This window comes from Chelonoidis abingdonii, chromosome 4 (assembly GCF_003597395.2).
Source record: "Chelonoidis abingdonii isolate Lonesome George chromosome 4, CheloAbing_2.0, whole genome shotgun sequence".
Taxonomy (NCBI): domain Eukaryota; kingdom Metazoa; phylum Chordata; order Testudines; family Testudinidae; genus Chelonoidis; species Chelonoidis abingdonii.
Window position 1 is genome coordinate 458800 of NC_133772.1, and position 17201 is coordinate 476000.

The 17201-nt window shown below is 54.6% G+C and overlaps 1 protein-coding gene across 1 annotated transcript; it reads right to left on the reverse strand.

The window, feature by feature from the left end:
* Positions 1-6192: 6192 nt before the first annotated feature.
* On the reverse strand, positions 6193-15957 carry LOC116831614 (guanylate-binding protein 7-like). Its single transcript, XM_075064672.1, is given in 10 exon segments — positions 6193-6254; positions 9222-9375; positions 9377-9522; positions 9924-10115; positions 10237-10339; positions 10941-11151; positions 11927-12209; positions 13215-13454; positions 13824-14026; positions 15863-15957. Coding segments are annotated over 10 exon segments (1689 nt in total).
* Positions 15958-17201: the final 1244 nt, after the last annotated feature.

The following is a 17201-nucleotide window of genomic DNA, read 5'->3' on the forward strand; positions in this document are numbered from 1 at the left end:
GGTGGGACTTGGGAGTGATGAGGCTTAAGCCCCAAGGGAAAAAGCCACATGCCAAATTACTTGGGGGGGGGGAGGGGGGGTTATGTTGGCTGTTATAACCCTGTTTGTGGTTTCTCCAAATGGAAGCCACATTGATTCCTGCCTTTATTAAAAAGATTTCGCTACACTCAGACTCCGTGCTTGCGAGAGGGGAAGTATTGCCTCCTAGAGGCGCCCAGGAGGGTGTGGTATGTAAGTGTCCCAGGTCACTGGGTGGGGGCTCGAGCCGGTTATGCCTTGTGTTACTGAAACGGAGCCCCTGGATACTGAACCCGGCCCTTGTTGCTGCCAACTCAGAGGGACAGAAGGGTTACACATTAATACTTAATAAAGGTGCAAACAAGTTTATAACACAACCAAGAACTTGACATTTTGTCATTACCTTTACCTTAGTGTTGGGGGTATTTTCTATGAATAACACAAATACCCCCCATGATTAATAAAAGAGAATTGTTTGCAATTGCATCATTTGTTGAGGCAGAAATTATATATACATTTATAACTGAGACCTTTTTTAACTTTGCTAAACAACTTGCTGTTAATATTATGATGGTGTCACAGAGGGTGGGGGGAGACAAGGCCCTGCACCCCCAGCTTCCTGCAATTCACCAGGACTCTCAGCCAGACAACAGGAACACAGTCCCAGACAGGTCTTGCTGGTACAGACAACAGGACCCCCTTTAGTTAGGTCCATCTGGGGCCCCAGGGAGGCCACAGCCCCATTGGGAAGCCTGAGCTCTGTTGGGGCTCCCCTCCATTTCCCAGATAGCTCCAAACTGAAACTCCCTCCAGCTTCTCACTCAGCCTCCTCCTGTTGTACAGACAACTTCAGGGGGCAAGAGAAAGATGCCACACTTATTATGACAACAATTTGATTTATGACCAATAACTAATATTTTAATCCCTGTACACACATTATACCCAATACCCACACACACACCATCAGATGTTCTGCAGCTGCTGCATAGTTACCAGTCCTGAAATAGCTTAAGTTCATGGCTTGATTTTGCAGCTTGGGTTCGTAGCTTGTGGGTAGCTATATGCTGGGCCTGCACCACTGCCCTTCCATGTTGGCAGCAGAACGTTGCCCTCCAAAGTCTGCCATCTCACCCTCCTTTTTGTAGGCTGTAGTTTGAATCCAGAGTCTCTAGGTCTTGCTGTGTCACTGCCTCTGGGTTTGGTGATTGATCACCCGTCAATTGCAGGCCACTTTCAGCCTAGCACCTGGCTTTGATCTTCCTTTTTTTTGTGACTTCTCTTTTTAGGGTGGACTCTGCTTACTTTGTTAGGGCTCTTGTCTGCATCTTCAGCCGGTGGGGTTTGAACTCTATTTCATCAGGACAGGCTGGGGCTGGAGGTTGAGTCCATCATCCATACATGCCTCAGTCACACAGCTAAACTAGTAAGATTACAGCAGGGTTTGCAAAACTGGAGGCTGGAGGCAGCTTTTACAACATGGAGTGAGCGTTTTAAAACGGGGGTTGAATTCCAATATGGCAAACAGTGAACAGAAGTTACAGTGTAGGCAAGTGTAGTGAATGGTGAGCAGAAGTTGCATTAATAAAGTGAACAATTTCATGTGTCAAGTCTACACCCCCAGCTCCTCCCCCAGCCTTTGTGCCCTTTGTTCAGTGTCCTGGGCAGAGATGTTACCTGGCCTCCAACCCCCCTCCTGGGTTCTCATGTTACATACTCAGGTACCCTCCCTTCCCCAATGCAGGCAGTCCCAGCACAACTCCCAGGTCCGTGCTCCCCCTCGGCAGTCTCAGAACACAGCACGAACAGTCCCACTTTGTCACAGAGGGCGATACCCCAATCAGAACATAGCGTGGTACCATTGATAGTTTTAAAAGTATAAAATTGACTTTTGTTGCAACAAAATAAAAAGTAGGCACATGACACAACACAGGACAAACTTAAACTCAAAACAACTTTTAAATCAAAGAGCGAGAGCAGAAGTGAGGAGAAAAGAAGGTGGGGGGTGTGGCAAACCAGGAATGTTCTTACCGTTTTCTCTGAATGCTGTGTTGGTGCCTCCGTTTCCCCTATGCGATTCTTAAGTATCTAGGTGGCAGTGTTGGTGTCACTAAGCATAACCCTAAGTAACTCAGGAGGGTGGAAGGCCACAAGGGTATGCAACCTTCCTGGTTTTAGGCCTCAGCAGCCAAGAGTCCCTCCATGTTTGAACTTTACTCGACCTAAAAGGCCAGGTGTAACAGCCGTTATCCATTGCAACAGTTCTAACCAGTCTAAAGCAGAAATAATGAGGCCTGTGCACCTTTAGCAGAAGGACAAGATAACTTGCAGAAGGAAAACTTACTAACGAGCTGCTGTGGCCAAGTTTACTTAATGCACCTGCATTTATGTAACTGCTACAGGAGGAGGAGGGGTTGGGGGGAGAAAGAAGAAAGAGAAAAAAAACTTATAAAAAGGGAAAAGCCGCTTGTGTAGGGGTGCTTGATTTGAGGCATCAGTCTCCCTGCACTGCTTTGAGATCTCAAATAAACTTTGCTTGCTTCTCCACCCTGGTGTGTGTTCATTGGCGCTACGCACTCTGGGCAACGAACCACTGTTGCTTGCCTCGGGCACCCTCTGTGCCTGCAACAGCAGTATAAGGGTGTGTGATTGCTGCGGAGCAAAGGGCCAGTGCACCTAAATGCCTGGCAGTCTGCCTCCTGGCAACTGATGGCCTGGTGATGCCTGGGCCCCTTCCCTGCAAAGGTGCCAGCTGAGGTGTTGAGACAAAGAGGTCAGGTGGCCTCCTGGCCTGGGAAAGGGCTGAGCAGAGAGGAGGGCTGGAGTGGGGGTTCAGTCTGGAGCTGGCTGGGGACGAGGAGTGAAGTGCAGACCTAGGGATCTGGCTCATTGCCCCCAGAATGGACCCGGCCGAGGGTCTGGTTCGCTGTATTCTACAAGCTCTGTTTAAACCGTGTTCCTGTCATCGAATCATAGATCATTAGGGTTGGAAGGGACCTCAGGAGATCATCTAGTCCAACCCCTGCTCAAAGCAGGCCAGTCCCAAATGGCCCCTCAAGGATTGAACTCACAACCTTGGGTTTAGCAGGCCAATGTTCAAACCACTGAACTATCCCTCCTCCAAATAAACATCTGTGTTACTGCGCGGCTGAGAGTCACGTCTGACTGTGAATGGGAGTGCAGGACCCTGTGGCTTCCCCAGGACCCCGCTGGGGCGGACTCGTGTGGGAACGCACGGAGGGGCACGAGGATGCTGAATGCTCCAAGGTCAGACCCGGAGGTGAAGCCGTGTGAGCTTCTTGCCCTGCAGACAGTCTGCTCCAAGGGAGAGAGGCTCCCCAAAGACCTGACTGGCTTTGTGGGGAGCAGTTCCAGAGCATCGCCCGGGGCCTCGGTACAACTGGTGGCAGAGGTGGATGTACTGCAACCCGTGGATGCCGCTGCTTGCAGTAAGTGACTGAGGAGCAGTAAAACAAAGGGGGATAATGAGGACCAGCGTGCTGAAGGCTCAGAGAGGGACGGTTTCAGGGGCAGTAACCTCTGGAAGTGTGTGACCAGCGAGAAGGACTGTTGGAGTAACAGGGTCCCCTGAGGACTGCAACGAGCAGTCTCAGGGGCGGAGGAGCTTGCTGCTCGACCCTGCAAAGAGGTGGTGATCACGAGAAGGGCTGGCACACCAGAGTTCTTCCTGGAAACCATGGGGGAGCCAAGAGCACACAGGCCTGTGAGTCCAGAGCACTTGGAACGGTGAAGTGATGGCCTATCACCAGCTCCTTAAGAAGGACATTGTGATCCTGTGCACAAAGAGAGGGTTACGCATGGGGAAGTTCAACAAGCACAGTTAATCGTGCAGTTGGAGGAGGAGGACCGCTCTGAGGAGCAGATTCCTGACCAGATGGGGCTACAAGAGGATCTGGGAGCAGCTGGAGGCAGCAGCCAGGCATCCCAGGTCTGGTCCCCAACTAGACGAGGGTCTTCATGACGGGTCCCATCAGGGGATCGGAGACAGAGAGGGGGCTCATGCTGACTCTGATGCTGAGACCAGAGCAGAGAGCTCCCTGCCTGCCCACTGGGACAGCCAGCGCAGCGCTGAGCACGGGGGAGCTGGACCCCAGCTGAGTGGGGGACACCCAGCAGGGCAGGTCAGCTGCCAACCAGGTTTGCCTGGTCCAGACGTGTCTGCTGGGAAGTGATCCCCACGGCAGGGAAGGGGGCTCTGGATATAGTGGGCCCCTTAGCAAGGCGATCCAGTGGGGAAGAAATGCATCTGGTGATAGATTTGCCAACCACTACCCGCGGTGGGGATCTGCCCTCCACTGAGGCAGACATGCTGCTGACCATCTTCAGCAAAGAAGGTGTCCCAGCGATGGTCCCTTACAGACCAGGGGTCATCTCTCTTCTTTTCAGCAGCTGGCTCCGAGCCCTTGTGGAAATGTGGGGTCTGATCTGGACCTCTGCATATCACCTTCAGTCCAATGGGCGCTGGTGACAGACCAGAGGATCAAAGGTTGGCCCCATTCTAACCAGACAAGGAACAGATCCAGGCCCTTACTCGAGCATGGCGGCAGCTGTTGGTACTACTGGTTTGTTTCCCCACTTCTAGGCCATCCCTAGCTACTGCGCATTACCCTGAGCTCTGTAAGGAAGAGAAAGCCAGACAAGTGTGTCTTGACGGAGCAGTGCCAAGGGCTCAAGTCTGCGCTGAAGGAGGTGTCATGGAGTCCCCACAAGAAGTTGGGCGATGCTCTGGAACTGGCTCCCTACGGAGCCAGTCAGATCTGGGGAGACTCCTCTCCCTTGGAAGCAGAATGTCTGCAGGGCAAGAAGCTCACACGACTTCACCTCCTGGGGTCTCTCCTTGGAGCATTCGGCATCCTCTGCCCTCTGTGCGCTTCCCACAGCTGAGCCCACCCTGGCGGGGTCCAGGGGAAGCCACAGGGTCCTGCACCCCCACTTTGCAGTCAGATGTGGACTCTCAGCCAGCCAAGTAAACAACAGAGTTGAAATCGATAACAGGAACACAGTCATAAAACAGAGCTTGTGGGTACAGAGGTTAACCGGAACCCTTGGCTCGGGTCAGATTCTGGGGGGCAGTGACTCCAGCCCCACATTGCCCTAATGTGTACCTCCTCGATCCCCAGCCAGCTCCAGACTGATACCCCTCCATCCCCTCTTCTGGGCTTTGTCCTTTCCCGGGCCAGGAAAGTGTCACCCTGATTCTCTTTAAGTTCTCCAGCATCTTAGCATCCGCCTTGCAGGGAGGAATGCAGGATCCCCGCCATTAATTGCCAGGAAGACAGAGTGTCAGCTATTGCCATTGCACCTGGACCGAGGGCTTTGCTCTTGCAAACAATCTCACCCCCTATATGCCCACCACCTAGAGACTGACAAAACTGCATAGGGGAAACTGAGGCAGGACGCCACAGGGAGTATTCAGAAGGAAACTTAGGAACAGAGCTCCAATCCTTCATGACATGCTCTCCCCCCTTCGAGACTGAAACTGAGTGAGGTCACTTTAGCCAGAGCTTGGACCTGGGGAAGTTCAGAAGCCCACTCAGGAATGTTCCTTCCAGGGTTGGCCCAGACATCTCTCCCATTCCTTTGATGTGTAGTTACACCAGGACAGTCCAGTCTCCGCCTCCCACTTAGGTTCGAATGTGCTTCAATGTGCACTCACAGGCCGCATTTTCATGTCGGCTGAACTGTTTCCCATGCGGCGTGCGAACCCTTTTCGCCAACGCCAGATAGCTCCTGAGGTTTAAAACTGGGATTGTGTCTTTTTCCGAGCACTCCAGTCTGGAGGGCTGCATTCGGGGCTCTCTGGGTTAAGAAGCCCCCATCTGAAATCAGGTGTCTATGTCCCAGCGAGCTCAGAGCATCAGCCCCTTGCATTGAAGGCCACACGTCAGAGGAGCTCGTGGATCAGTGTATATACAGTAAAGCGGCCGCCCAAATAGATGCTAGCTGCAGCTTAGCTAAAGGGCCCTGCACCTAGCAAGGCCGGGGCATTTTCTTCTCTGGGTGGCCGGTCATAGTTCTGCTCCCGGTCGGCAGCAGTTCGATTGCGTCAGGTACCCGATGGGGCGTCTCGTCCCACTAGCAGCATCATGCTTCCATCAGCACCGTGCCCAGCCCGCATCTGACGGCTAATTCGCAGTGCTCGCCCTGCGTTGGCCCCTAGCAAAGTCCCAGGATCATTAGGCCGATGTTTTTCAGCCGCGTGGTTTGCTGCGGATATGCTGTGATGAGGAGTGGGAAGTTCAGGAACACATTAATGCAGTGAACGAGAGGAGTGCGGTGCCTAGTGTCCCTGCACTGAAATTCTCAGATATCTACGATGCTGCGGGAAACGATCCACTCGAATGCACTTCCCCAGCATTTGTAACAGAGCCTTAAATGAGCCTCCACACGCTCTTTACTAGTCGTTCACAGGAAAACGGCAGACCCCTGAGAGCCTGGGACAGCTGCCGGCTTTGTCAACACAGCCTGTTTTAGCTGCCAAGCCAGTGGGAAGGGTTTGGAGAACAAAGAGCCCATTGTGACCTCCTGGACGCAGCAATGGACTATCCCAGATGAGTCTCTGCCCAGCGATGTCCCCAGGGTCCAAGCAGGGCCTGCTGTGCCAGCACTGCCCTCTGACTGCTGCGCCTCTGCTCAGAGCTGCAGGCGTGCCGCCTCTGCCTGCCATCCTCCAGGAGCATGACGCTGCTGAGGGGTCCGGAGCTACTTACCCACTCAAGACTCAGCTGGAGGTCCCCTGTTCTGTCATGCCACGCAACCGCCGCCAACATGGCAGGTGAGTGCACTTTTAACTAAGACGCAGAGGGTGGTTGGCACGAAACACTGGTGGCTCCCTCTGAGACCCGGCCTGGGCAGACTTCACATTGCCCCAAGTGCACCGGAGCCGGCCTCAGAGGATGCTGGAGTTCTTCTCTTGGCGCTGGACTCCAAGCTGCGCGTGCACTCCTTGTGCCCCAGCTTTCTGGGGCTTGAGCAGAGTGCTGCACCAAGTCTGAGAGGGCTACCGGCGGCAGTCTGGTTTGGCTTCGTTGCCTGAGTGCATTAAGGGTTGCCAGGTGCCTGAAGTTTCGACCAGGACTTTCCCGATGTCAAAACAGCACCTGGCCAGCCTAAATGAGGCACCTCATATTTCTCAAAAATCCAGTTACCAACAGCTGAAGCGGTGGGGATAGGCCCAGGTCCTTAGCCCGTGTCAGCCCCTGCTACAGCTGGGGCTAAGTCTCATCCTACTAATGCTCACCGGCGAGCGTCCTTGAGTGATCAGCGTAGTGATGATCCCAGTGCCATGATGGGACAGAATCTGTGAGTTATTGATATAAATCACTGTTGCACACATGTCTAGATACATGGGTTGCACCAAGCTCCTGTAGTGGCCACCAGATCTGGGTGTAAAGGAGTCATATAAGGTGTCTAAGACCAGTTACGGATTTACTGGTTGATTGATTATGCTGTCTGCATGGTCATGTCTCAGTTTCGTAGTTGAAGTTATGAATATTGGCTGTGTACTGTCTGTATTTCAAAACTTGGTGCTGTGCTTACTGGGCGAGATCAGACAGATAGTTGGTGTTAGCTCTGCTTAGCCTGGCTTGATGGCCCATTAAGGACCCATCAGCTACACAATTGACCCATTGAGAGAAGGCCAGATTACGCCTTGTGACCTCCAGCAAGTGCAGTGTGCAGAACTATGGCCCCAACTGTGAGGTTTTGCAGACTCCTTTGCTGGAGCTGTAACTTTCCAAACAGTAAGAACAAAAAGAGGTTCTTAACGATGGAAAGTGAGCCTATATAAGGCTGACGCCTCATCTCCCATCTTTGTTCTTCAATCCTGCTTCTTACCTCTGGAGGGACTTTGCTACAAGTGAAGGTCGGACACAAGAGACTTGATGACCCAGCCCAGGGGGACGTCTCCAGAGACTTGATTTAAACCTGCAGTTTACTCCATCACTTCTCAAGCCTGATAAGGACTTTGCCATGACTGTATGGAATTGATTCAGTTTAAACCAATTCTATCTCATCTCTATCTTTTCTTTTTCCTTTTATGAATAAACCTTTAGATTTTAGATTCTAAAGGATTGGCAACAGCGTGATTTGTGGGTAAGATCTGATGTGTATATTGACCTGGGTCTGGGGATTGATTCTTTGGGATTGTGAAAGCTGGCTGACCCCCCCTTAATAGTATACAAGCGGCCAGTGGCCGGGGGGAGCAGTACACAGTACTGCTCACAGACACAGTAGCCTGAACTTTTGCACTATCTCTTTTCTTCTGCCTCAAACCAGGAAAATCCTGCTCCAAACCAGTCAGTACTACCCAGATAACGGGAACATGAGATTTTACACCTACCAATCAAGTGTTAACACGCAAGGGTCTTTGTCTGAATGTGTATAAAAGGTTTGTGAAATTTGTGTAAGACAGAGTCTTTTGTACCAAGGTACAGGCTCTCCTTTTTCTGCAGAAGAAAGCATTTTTCCTTATCCCTGTCAGGCTGTTAATTGGCTCTCAGCTAGGCACACTCGATATTTCGGTAACAGAATCGAGAGAACCATTTTCTTTTATTAGGTTGTTGGTTTTCATAACCATTCATCCCCAGGATGAGTGGCACTGGTGGTGATATTGGGAAACTGGAGTGTCTAAGGCAGTGGTTCTTAACCTGGGGTTCACGCACCCCTTGGGGCTACGATATGCCTTTTCTGGGGGTGCGAGACTTGCGAGAGTTTTTTTAGAAGGTAAATCATCGAAAACCCAAACTAAGCACAGGCACGTAAGTACAACTGCTTTGTTTCATCAAACCTCTATTTATTAACATTATACATGGTTTAACGATTAGTGTAATATGCAAACAAATAATTTATTTTCAAGTTTAAGTTAATTGTAGTGTGAAATTATCTTGCTACAGAGTCCAGTGTACTTCCACATTGCAAGGTGTTTCTTGACACAGCACAGATTCATCAGAAGACCTACTTCAACAATTTCTGATAAGGGGTGCAAGAGCATGTTCTGAGAACCAAAGGGGTGCAGGTTGCTGTAAAGGTTAAGAACCACTGCTCTCAGGGAATTGTGGTTAGCCAGTGGGGTGAGACCAAAGTCCTCTTGGTCTGGCTGGTTTGTTTCCCTTAGAGGTGGACAAACCCCAGCCTTGGGCCGTAACTGCCCTGTTTTAAGCAATTTGTCCTGAATTGGCACCCACCAGAACCTGCATCGTTACAGGGGGGTTCCACACATGAATAGGGGGCTGGGGTAGAGATGTGAGTGGGTGGCTGGGGGCTCCATTGGAACAGGCTCCGGACAAAGTTGATGACAACCTCGGTGGCCTGGCTGATGAAGCCGGGTAACATGGGGGAGGGCCACCTCGATCAGCTTCACCAGTGCTGGTTCGATCCGTGACCGGTTCCGGATCTCCTTGATCTGCTGCTGCAGGCGCTGGATCTCATTCTCCATGCATCCAGCCTTCTCCCGGAGCCCCTCCCTCTTCAGCTCCTTTAGCTCCTGGGGGGCAGTGAGAGCATGAGGGGGATTCCCCAGCCTGCCCCACGGGCAGGGAGGAGTCTTGGTAACAGCGTGAGGCTGGCCTGGGGGGAATGGGGACCCAGGGCAGGGGGACCAGAATGTGTGTGTGTGCCCGTCCCTGCTGGAGGGGACGGGACCTGCTCTGTCTGTGCACACGCCATTACCCACACTGTGCCCACCAGCAATCCCATCTCTGGGGGATCTGCCCCACGGGCACATCTAGCCCAGTATCCCGCCCCTGCCTGCCATTTGCCAGCTCCCCAGCTGCCCCACACACGGGAGACCCACCCCCAGGCAGGCTGAGGCCAGTGGCAGTTGTGTTCTTGCCCGGGCTCTACCCATCCTGCCCCCTTAGCACCCGTGCCCCCCTACCCCGGTATCTTCAGTTTCTGATCCAGCATCTTGTGCTGCTCCTCCAGCAGCTTCTTCCTCTTGTCCTGCAGCTTCTCCTCCAGCTGCTGCAGGTTCTCCTGGTAGCTGCGTTCCTGGGCCTTCAGCTTCTGCTGCAGCTCAGCCTCCTGCTGCTGCCGGACCTGCCACTCCTGCTCGGCCGCCTCAGCCTGGGCACGCTGGGCTGGGACAAGGAGAGAGAGGTGGGTCGGCATGGTGAGGGCCATAATGACTCTGCCTGGCAGGGGTGCAGCCCAGGGACTCTCTCCCCCACCCCAGCAGCACAATGTCTCCCCAGTGAGTACCTGCCACCGCCTCCTCCTTCTCCGTCAGGGCCTCGTCCATCTGCAAGATGGACTGGACTGCGACCTCCTTGCACTGGCGGAACTCCTGCAGCACCATGTCGGCCTGGGGCTGGAGAGTGGGAGCCACCGGTCAGGGGGGTTTGTCCCATAGGGCTGGATCCAGTTGGGATTCTGGATTGCAGCACTGGAGAGTAACAGGGGACTGACTGGCCTGGAGGGAGGCAGGCTCTAGGACACAGGTTCTTTCCCCTCTAGGGGGCACTGGCTCTGATCCGGCCCCAGGGACACACTGGCTGGCTCAGGGGGGACACGGGCTGGGACATGGGGCCTTTCCCCTCTAGGGGCGCCAGCTCCCATCTGGCCCCAGAGTCAGCATTTGGTTTCCACTCGACACCCTCGGCGCCTGTTCCGGATGAGCTGGGGGCTGAATCTGTATTTTAACAGGACAAAGGCGATAACTGGCCTCCCACCAGCAGAGAGGCCGTGGGCTGGAGGGGCCACGGGAACCAGGCATCCCTGGCACGTTGGCAGCAGGGAGGGCTGTGAGGGTGGGGCTGGCTCACACACTGATGCTGCCCCCTCTCTGGGGAGGATCCAGGAACTGCCCATTGGGGAAGCTGATGCCTGGTTCTCGGCAGGGCTTCCTGGGCTGCACAACGAGGGGGCACAAAGACACATAAAGCTGGGCACCAGCCCTCTTCTACCTTTACTCCTTTCCCCGGCACCTGCCAGTATTTCTCCACCATGTGCTGCCGGTCATCCAGGAAGCGCTGGTAGCTCCCAGGCACTGAATAGACCCCCTGGCCGATCCGGTTATCCAGCTCATCCCACAGCTCCAGCAGGGTGGCCGTGCAGTGGTCTGAAGACGCCAGTTCGTTCCGGCGACAGAGCTCCTGCTTCTGCTTCTCCAGGCGGCACTGCCAGGTTGGGCACAGACAGGGCAGGCGTGAGCTGGGAGGAGGGGCACAAACAGGGCCGAGTACAAGCCAGGACAGGGCCCAAATGGGGCAGGGATGTGCCCCAATCTGCATGAACCTGGGGCTGGAGATTGCTTGTGACTGCAGCTGGGTATGTCCCTACCTGTGCGCAGGGCCAGCTTTAGGAAGTGCGGGGCCCAATTCAAAGTTTCGACGGGGGCCCAGCAGGGATGACAAAAAAAAACAAAAAAACATGTGGGGCTTGTACTCACTGGGTGGTGCTCCAAGTCTTTGGTGGCTCTTCAGCTGCAGGTCCTTCGCTCACTCCAGGTCTTCAGCGGCACTGAAGGACCCGCCGCCGAAGACCCAGAGCAAGTGAAGGACCTACCGCCGAAGTGCTGTGGAAGACCTGGAGCGGCACCAGGTGAGTAAAAATGAAAAAGGCGCCTCCAGCCAGGGAGGAGATTCTCACTGGGTGTGGCGCCCGATTCAGGGGAATTGGTGGAATAAGCCTAAAGGCGGCCCTGCCTCTGCGATACTGGTGAAAGCGCAGCTGGGGGGCTTTGCAGCTTTTCACAGCAGCGCAGTGTGAGAGGAGCCCAGGCTGGTGGGTCGGGGGCTCTGAGGTACCCCAGTTCCAGGTGCCACCCTGGGGGAACTCATCACCCTGGGGCTGGGAAATCCCTGGGGAAGGGGTGCAGGGGAGCCTCACCCCCACCCATCCTGCAGAGGAGCAGCGATCCCATAACCCCCGGGGCCAGCATGAGGGGCCGTAGCATGAGCTCCCTTGGAAGCGGCAGTCATCATCCTTGAAGGCATGCGCCATGAATGCCCACAGCGCCTCCTGCTCGCACTGGGCATGCAGCTCCAGCAGCTCCTGCACGCTCTCCGTGGGCAGCACCACCCACCGCCCCAGCTGCTCCTCGTAGGCAGCCACGGCCTCCCCCACCGCTGCCGAGTTCTTGATCTGCGCCAGGGCCAGCACCGCGCTCTCCAGGCAGGGCACCGCCCCACTGCGGATGGTGTCCACATAGGTCACCGCCAGGTTCCCCAGCTCTGCCGGAGGGGCAGGGGCAGCGCCGGGGGCCCAGAGCGGCCGGAGGGGGGCAGGGGCAACGCCGCCCCCAGCCCCTCCCACACTCTCCAGGACCCTGGCTGCTCCCTGCCCCTCCCTGCAGGACAGACACTGAGCCTGGGATATGCCCCCCTCCCACCCCGGATGTGCCCCAGCTCCCCCATCCCACTCCCATTCCGTGAGCAGTTGGTGCCTCGTTTCTCATTGGGATGTGCCCAGCGTCACCCCCCAGCCATGGGGCGCTGCAGAGAAATGTCCTTACCAAACTCATGGTCCATTATGGTCAATTTCACAGCCAGAGGATTTGAAAATTGGTAAATTCAGCTGTTTAAAAAGGGGATGGGGGGAGCTGCTGTCAGGGGGTCATGGAATTACCACTCTCGCTTTGGTGCTGCCCCTGGAGCTGGACTCTGAAGGGAGGAACCTCAGAGCTTCCTGGAGCCGCAGGAGGTTCCTGGAGGTAGGAGTGGGTCTGATCCCCCCAGCGCAGCTGTGCAGGAGATGAACAAGTCCTGCCCCTCCCCGCCAGCTGGAGCTCGGGGCCCCCTGCGCTGGGGCACTCCTAGGAACAGGGGGGCATCGAATTTCACGGGGAAAGGGTTGATTTCATGGTCCATGACACACTTTTCATGTGAAATTGGTGGGGCCCTACCAACGGCCCCTGGGGACCCAGGTGTCCCTCCCTGGGAAATGCACCCATGGGGCTCTCTAGGCCTCGCCCCATCTCCCCTGGGAGCCACTGCACAGATCTGCTGTAGGGCTCCCCCCACCTGGCCTGTTCTCCGCTCCGGGTGGTTTCCACGCTTTGCTCCACTCCTCTAGGATTTTCTAGCTCCCCCTCTAACCATGCACCCCAGAGCTGGGTGCAGGCGCTGGCATTGGCCCCACCAGAACTGGACACAGGGAACTCCCTCCCAGCTCAGTTCATCCTGCCCAGCACCCCACAAGCCCTGCTGGCCCCTGGCCCATGGGCTACTGACACTCACTGGCCCTGGTCACCACGTGGCCGCCCGGGATGGTCTTGGGCTGTGACGTCTCCCAGATGTGGCGGCAGAACTGGGTCACATGCTCCCAGAACCTGGGCTCCAGCTCGACCTGCAGCTCCTCCAGCTGGGACAGGTCCCTCCCGCGAGCTGGTGGGACAAAGACAAAGCATTTCCGGGCCGGGAAGAATGGGCGGATGCACTCACGGGGCAGGTTGTAGCGCTGGGTTCGCTGGCTGCTGTCTGGAGAGGAGATGGGAACTAGGCAGCAGCCCTGTGCCAACATGCAGCTACTTCTGGGAGGCAGCATGGTGACTGTTGGACAGATTTTCCTGGGGGGAAGAGACCCTGATATCCACAGAGGACTGAGGGAAGTTGGGGACCCGTCCAAGCTGGAATGTGGCTGGGACAGTGAATGCCCCAACTCCCAGGGACCGCTAAACCCTGAAAAATGTCAGCAACTTGGGACTGTGTCTCAAGCAAAAGTCACCCCCTCTGCAAGCCCAGCACCCCTTAGTGCTCCCCTGGGGCCTGCCCTGACTGCCAGGGGAGCCCCCACCCCTGCAGCCCAGAGCCCCCTAGCACTGCCCTGGGGCCAGCCAGTGGCCCTACCTGTCTTTAGTTTCAGGGCGTTCTCCAGGTACTCGTCCTCAGTGATCTCCCGCCCGTCCAGCTCCAGCTGTAGTGTGAAATCCCGAATGCCCCACATGAAGGCTGGGAAGAACCGCACGAACTCGGCCGAATCCTCCCCCTCCTGCCAGCCACCCCCGCCTGCCGGCTTCACCTTGCTGTGCTCCATCAGCTCCGTCACGTACCTGGGGGCTGGCTAAGGAACTGGAGATGTGGCGCCCCCTGCAGGGCGGTCCTGATGCCTCAGGACCCCCCAAACCCACCTGCGATGGGGGCTCAGAAGGCACTCGCAGAAGGGGAGGATATTCCATCACAACACCAGGAAGCAGGGTGTGACATAGTGGGACTGTTCTTAATGTTTTCTCTGAATACTGTGTGGGTGCCTCAGTTTCCCCTGTGCATTTCTCAAGTCTCTAGGTGGTGGGATACAGGCCAGTGTGCATCAATGGCTGACACTCTGTCTCCTGGCAACTAATGGCCAGGCCCTTCCCACCCCTGCAAGGGGATGCTAAAGGTGGGGGGGAGAACAAGGAGGTCAGGTGACCTCCTGGCCCAGGAAAGGGGCTAAGCAGAGGAGGAGGGGCTGGGGGGGTTTCAGTCTGGAGCTGCCTGGGGATGAGGAGTGAAGTGCAGATGTGGGGGTCTGGTTCACTGCCCCCCAGAATGGACCCAGCTGAGGGGTCCTGTTCGCTGTACCTACAAGCTCTGTTTTAGACCCTGTTCCTGTCATCAAATAAACCTCTGTGTGCCTGGCTGGCTGAGAGTCCCGGGGAACCGCAGGAAGTGGGGTGAGTTGCAGGGCCCCGACTCCCCCACATTCCGTACAGACAGTTGACAAAAAGGTGTGAGAAACAGGAGGAAGAAATTAGTATTGGGGAAATTAAGTTTAGGTTTTGTAATGAACAAACCACTCCCAGACTTTATTCAGGCCTAATCTGATGGTATCTAGGCTTCAAATTAATTCCAGTTCTGCAGCTTCACGTTGGAGTCTGTTTTTGAAGCTTTTTGTTGAAGAATTGCCACTTTCAGGTCTGTTATTGAGTGACCAGAGAGACTGAAGTGTTCTCTTTAAAGGTCTCTGTGTGACTTTCTCAGCCCAGCGGGGGCAGGAGCCAGGAGGGCCCTGCACGACCCTGTTCCAATGTGCCACAGGCAGAGAATAGGTATGTGACAATGCAGGAACATTGCCCGAGTCTGCAAGAGCCTGAACCAATTGCTCTGAGAAGGGTGAGCTGCCCTGAGTATGATGAACACACCAGAGTACCTGGGCCATTGACCCAGAGCTGTTTAACCGTGTACACCAGAGCAGAAGCTGCCCAGAACCATTCATGGTAACAGAGCTGGAACAGACACTGGATAGCATCAAGTGTGGAACAGCTGCAGGTTATGACAACATATCTCCAGAACTCCTGAAAAACCTAGGCCCCCGTGCTCAGCTTTGGTTTGTGAAATTCTTCACCAGGGTCATCAGTGAAGGAAGGCCACCAAAGACATGGCGCACTGCCAAAGTCATTGTCCTCCTAAAGCCTGGAAAGGATCTAAGTGAAGCATCAAGCTACGTCGCTACCCCGATATAACGCGACCTGATATGACACGAATTTGAATATGACGCGGTAAAGCAGTGTTCCTGGGGGGCGCAGCTGTGCACTCCGGCGGATCAAAGCAAGTTCGATATAACTCGGTTTCACCTATAACGTGGTAAGATTTTTCGGCTCCCAAGGACAGCGTTCTATTGGGGTTGAGGTGTATCATCCCATAGCATTGCTGTTGGTGCGCTTCAAGGCACTAGAGCGGCTGGTCCTACAGCACATATTACCTGACGTGGAGAGAATTCTGAGTCCTGGCCAAGCCAGCTTTCGCCAAGGCTGTAGCACATGCGACCAAGTACTCGTGCTGACCTCATTTGTTGAAAATGGCTTCCAGAGACACTTCAAAACAGGTGCTCTTTTCATTGACCTAACAGCAGCATACGATACAGTATGGCACGCTGGCCTGCTCGTGAAGGTATCATGTCCTGCTACCTTGGGTCACAGGCGTTGTTGAACTGTTCCTCTGTGATAGGCTGTTCAGAGTCCATATAGGGGAGAAGATGAGTGCTTGAAGATGACAGAGCCATGGGTTACCCCAGGGTCTGTGCTTTCTCCAGCCCTGCTCAACCTTTGCATCAATGAGATGCCAACAACGGAGTCACGGAAGTTCAGTTACACAGACGACATCTGTTGTGGTACCAAGGCCCAGACATTCCACAAGCTCAATGCCACCTTAAACTGGGACATGGCAAAGTTAGCTGGCTACTGTAAGACTTGGCGCCTCCAGCCAAGAGTCATAAAAACAGTCTCCAGTTTGTTCCATCTTCATCACACCAGCACAACCCGAGAACTGAATGTTTATCTGAATGGTCAGAAGGTGAAGCATGAAGTAGAACCAGTCTGTCTAGGTGTGACCTTAGACCACACATGGAGTTACCATGCCCACCTGAAAAAGACAGCCACTCAAGTTAAGACAGCCACAACAATCTTCTCAGCAAACTGGCAGATTCGTTTGGGGTGCTCGTGCTCCAACTCTGCGGGTGTCAGCTCTTGCCACCTCGTATTCGGTGGTGGAGCATGGCGCACCAGTCTGGAGTCGATCCTCACACACCCGTCTGGTGGATACACAATTACATGCTGCCATGCGTATTATCGCCGGCACCCTGCATCTGACTCCACTCCCATGGTTCCCAGTTCTGAGAAATATCACTCCTCATATCAGATGAGGGGTTGCCACTGGCAAATTACTGGAGAAAGTACGTGCCAACTCGAGCCTCCCGCTGCACAATGACCTTTTTAAACCACCAACTGCACGTTTGCCGTCACATCGCCCATTATGGTCTCATCCGCCACGCCAGGATGTTAGGGCAGAAACACTCTGGCAAGAGGAATGGATATTTGTTTTAATCACCAACCAGTCCCCCATCGCTGACCCCACAATCTGGCCGCCTGGTTTTGACCTGCCCCGTCGCCAATGGTCCCTGTTGAACTGGTTCCAGACCAGGCAAGGTCTCTATGCAGCCAACCAGTATTGCAAGACGAGTACGCAGAAGTCACCTACTACAGGACAGGCTCAGCAAGGAAAATAACGAAACAGCACTGGCCATCGCGTGCAGCCCCCAGCTAAAGCCTCTCCAGCTCATCATCAGCGATCTACAGCCTATCCTGGAAAACGATCCCTCACTCTCACAAACCTTGGGACACAGGCCTGTCCTCACTTACAGACAACCCCCCAACCTAAGCAGATACTCACCAGCAACCACACACCACACCACAGAAACACTAACCCAGGAACCAATCCCTGTAGCAAACCCCATTGCCAACTCTGTCC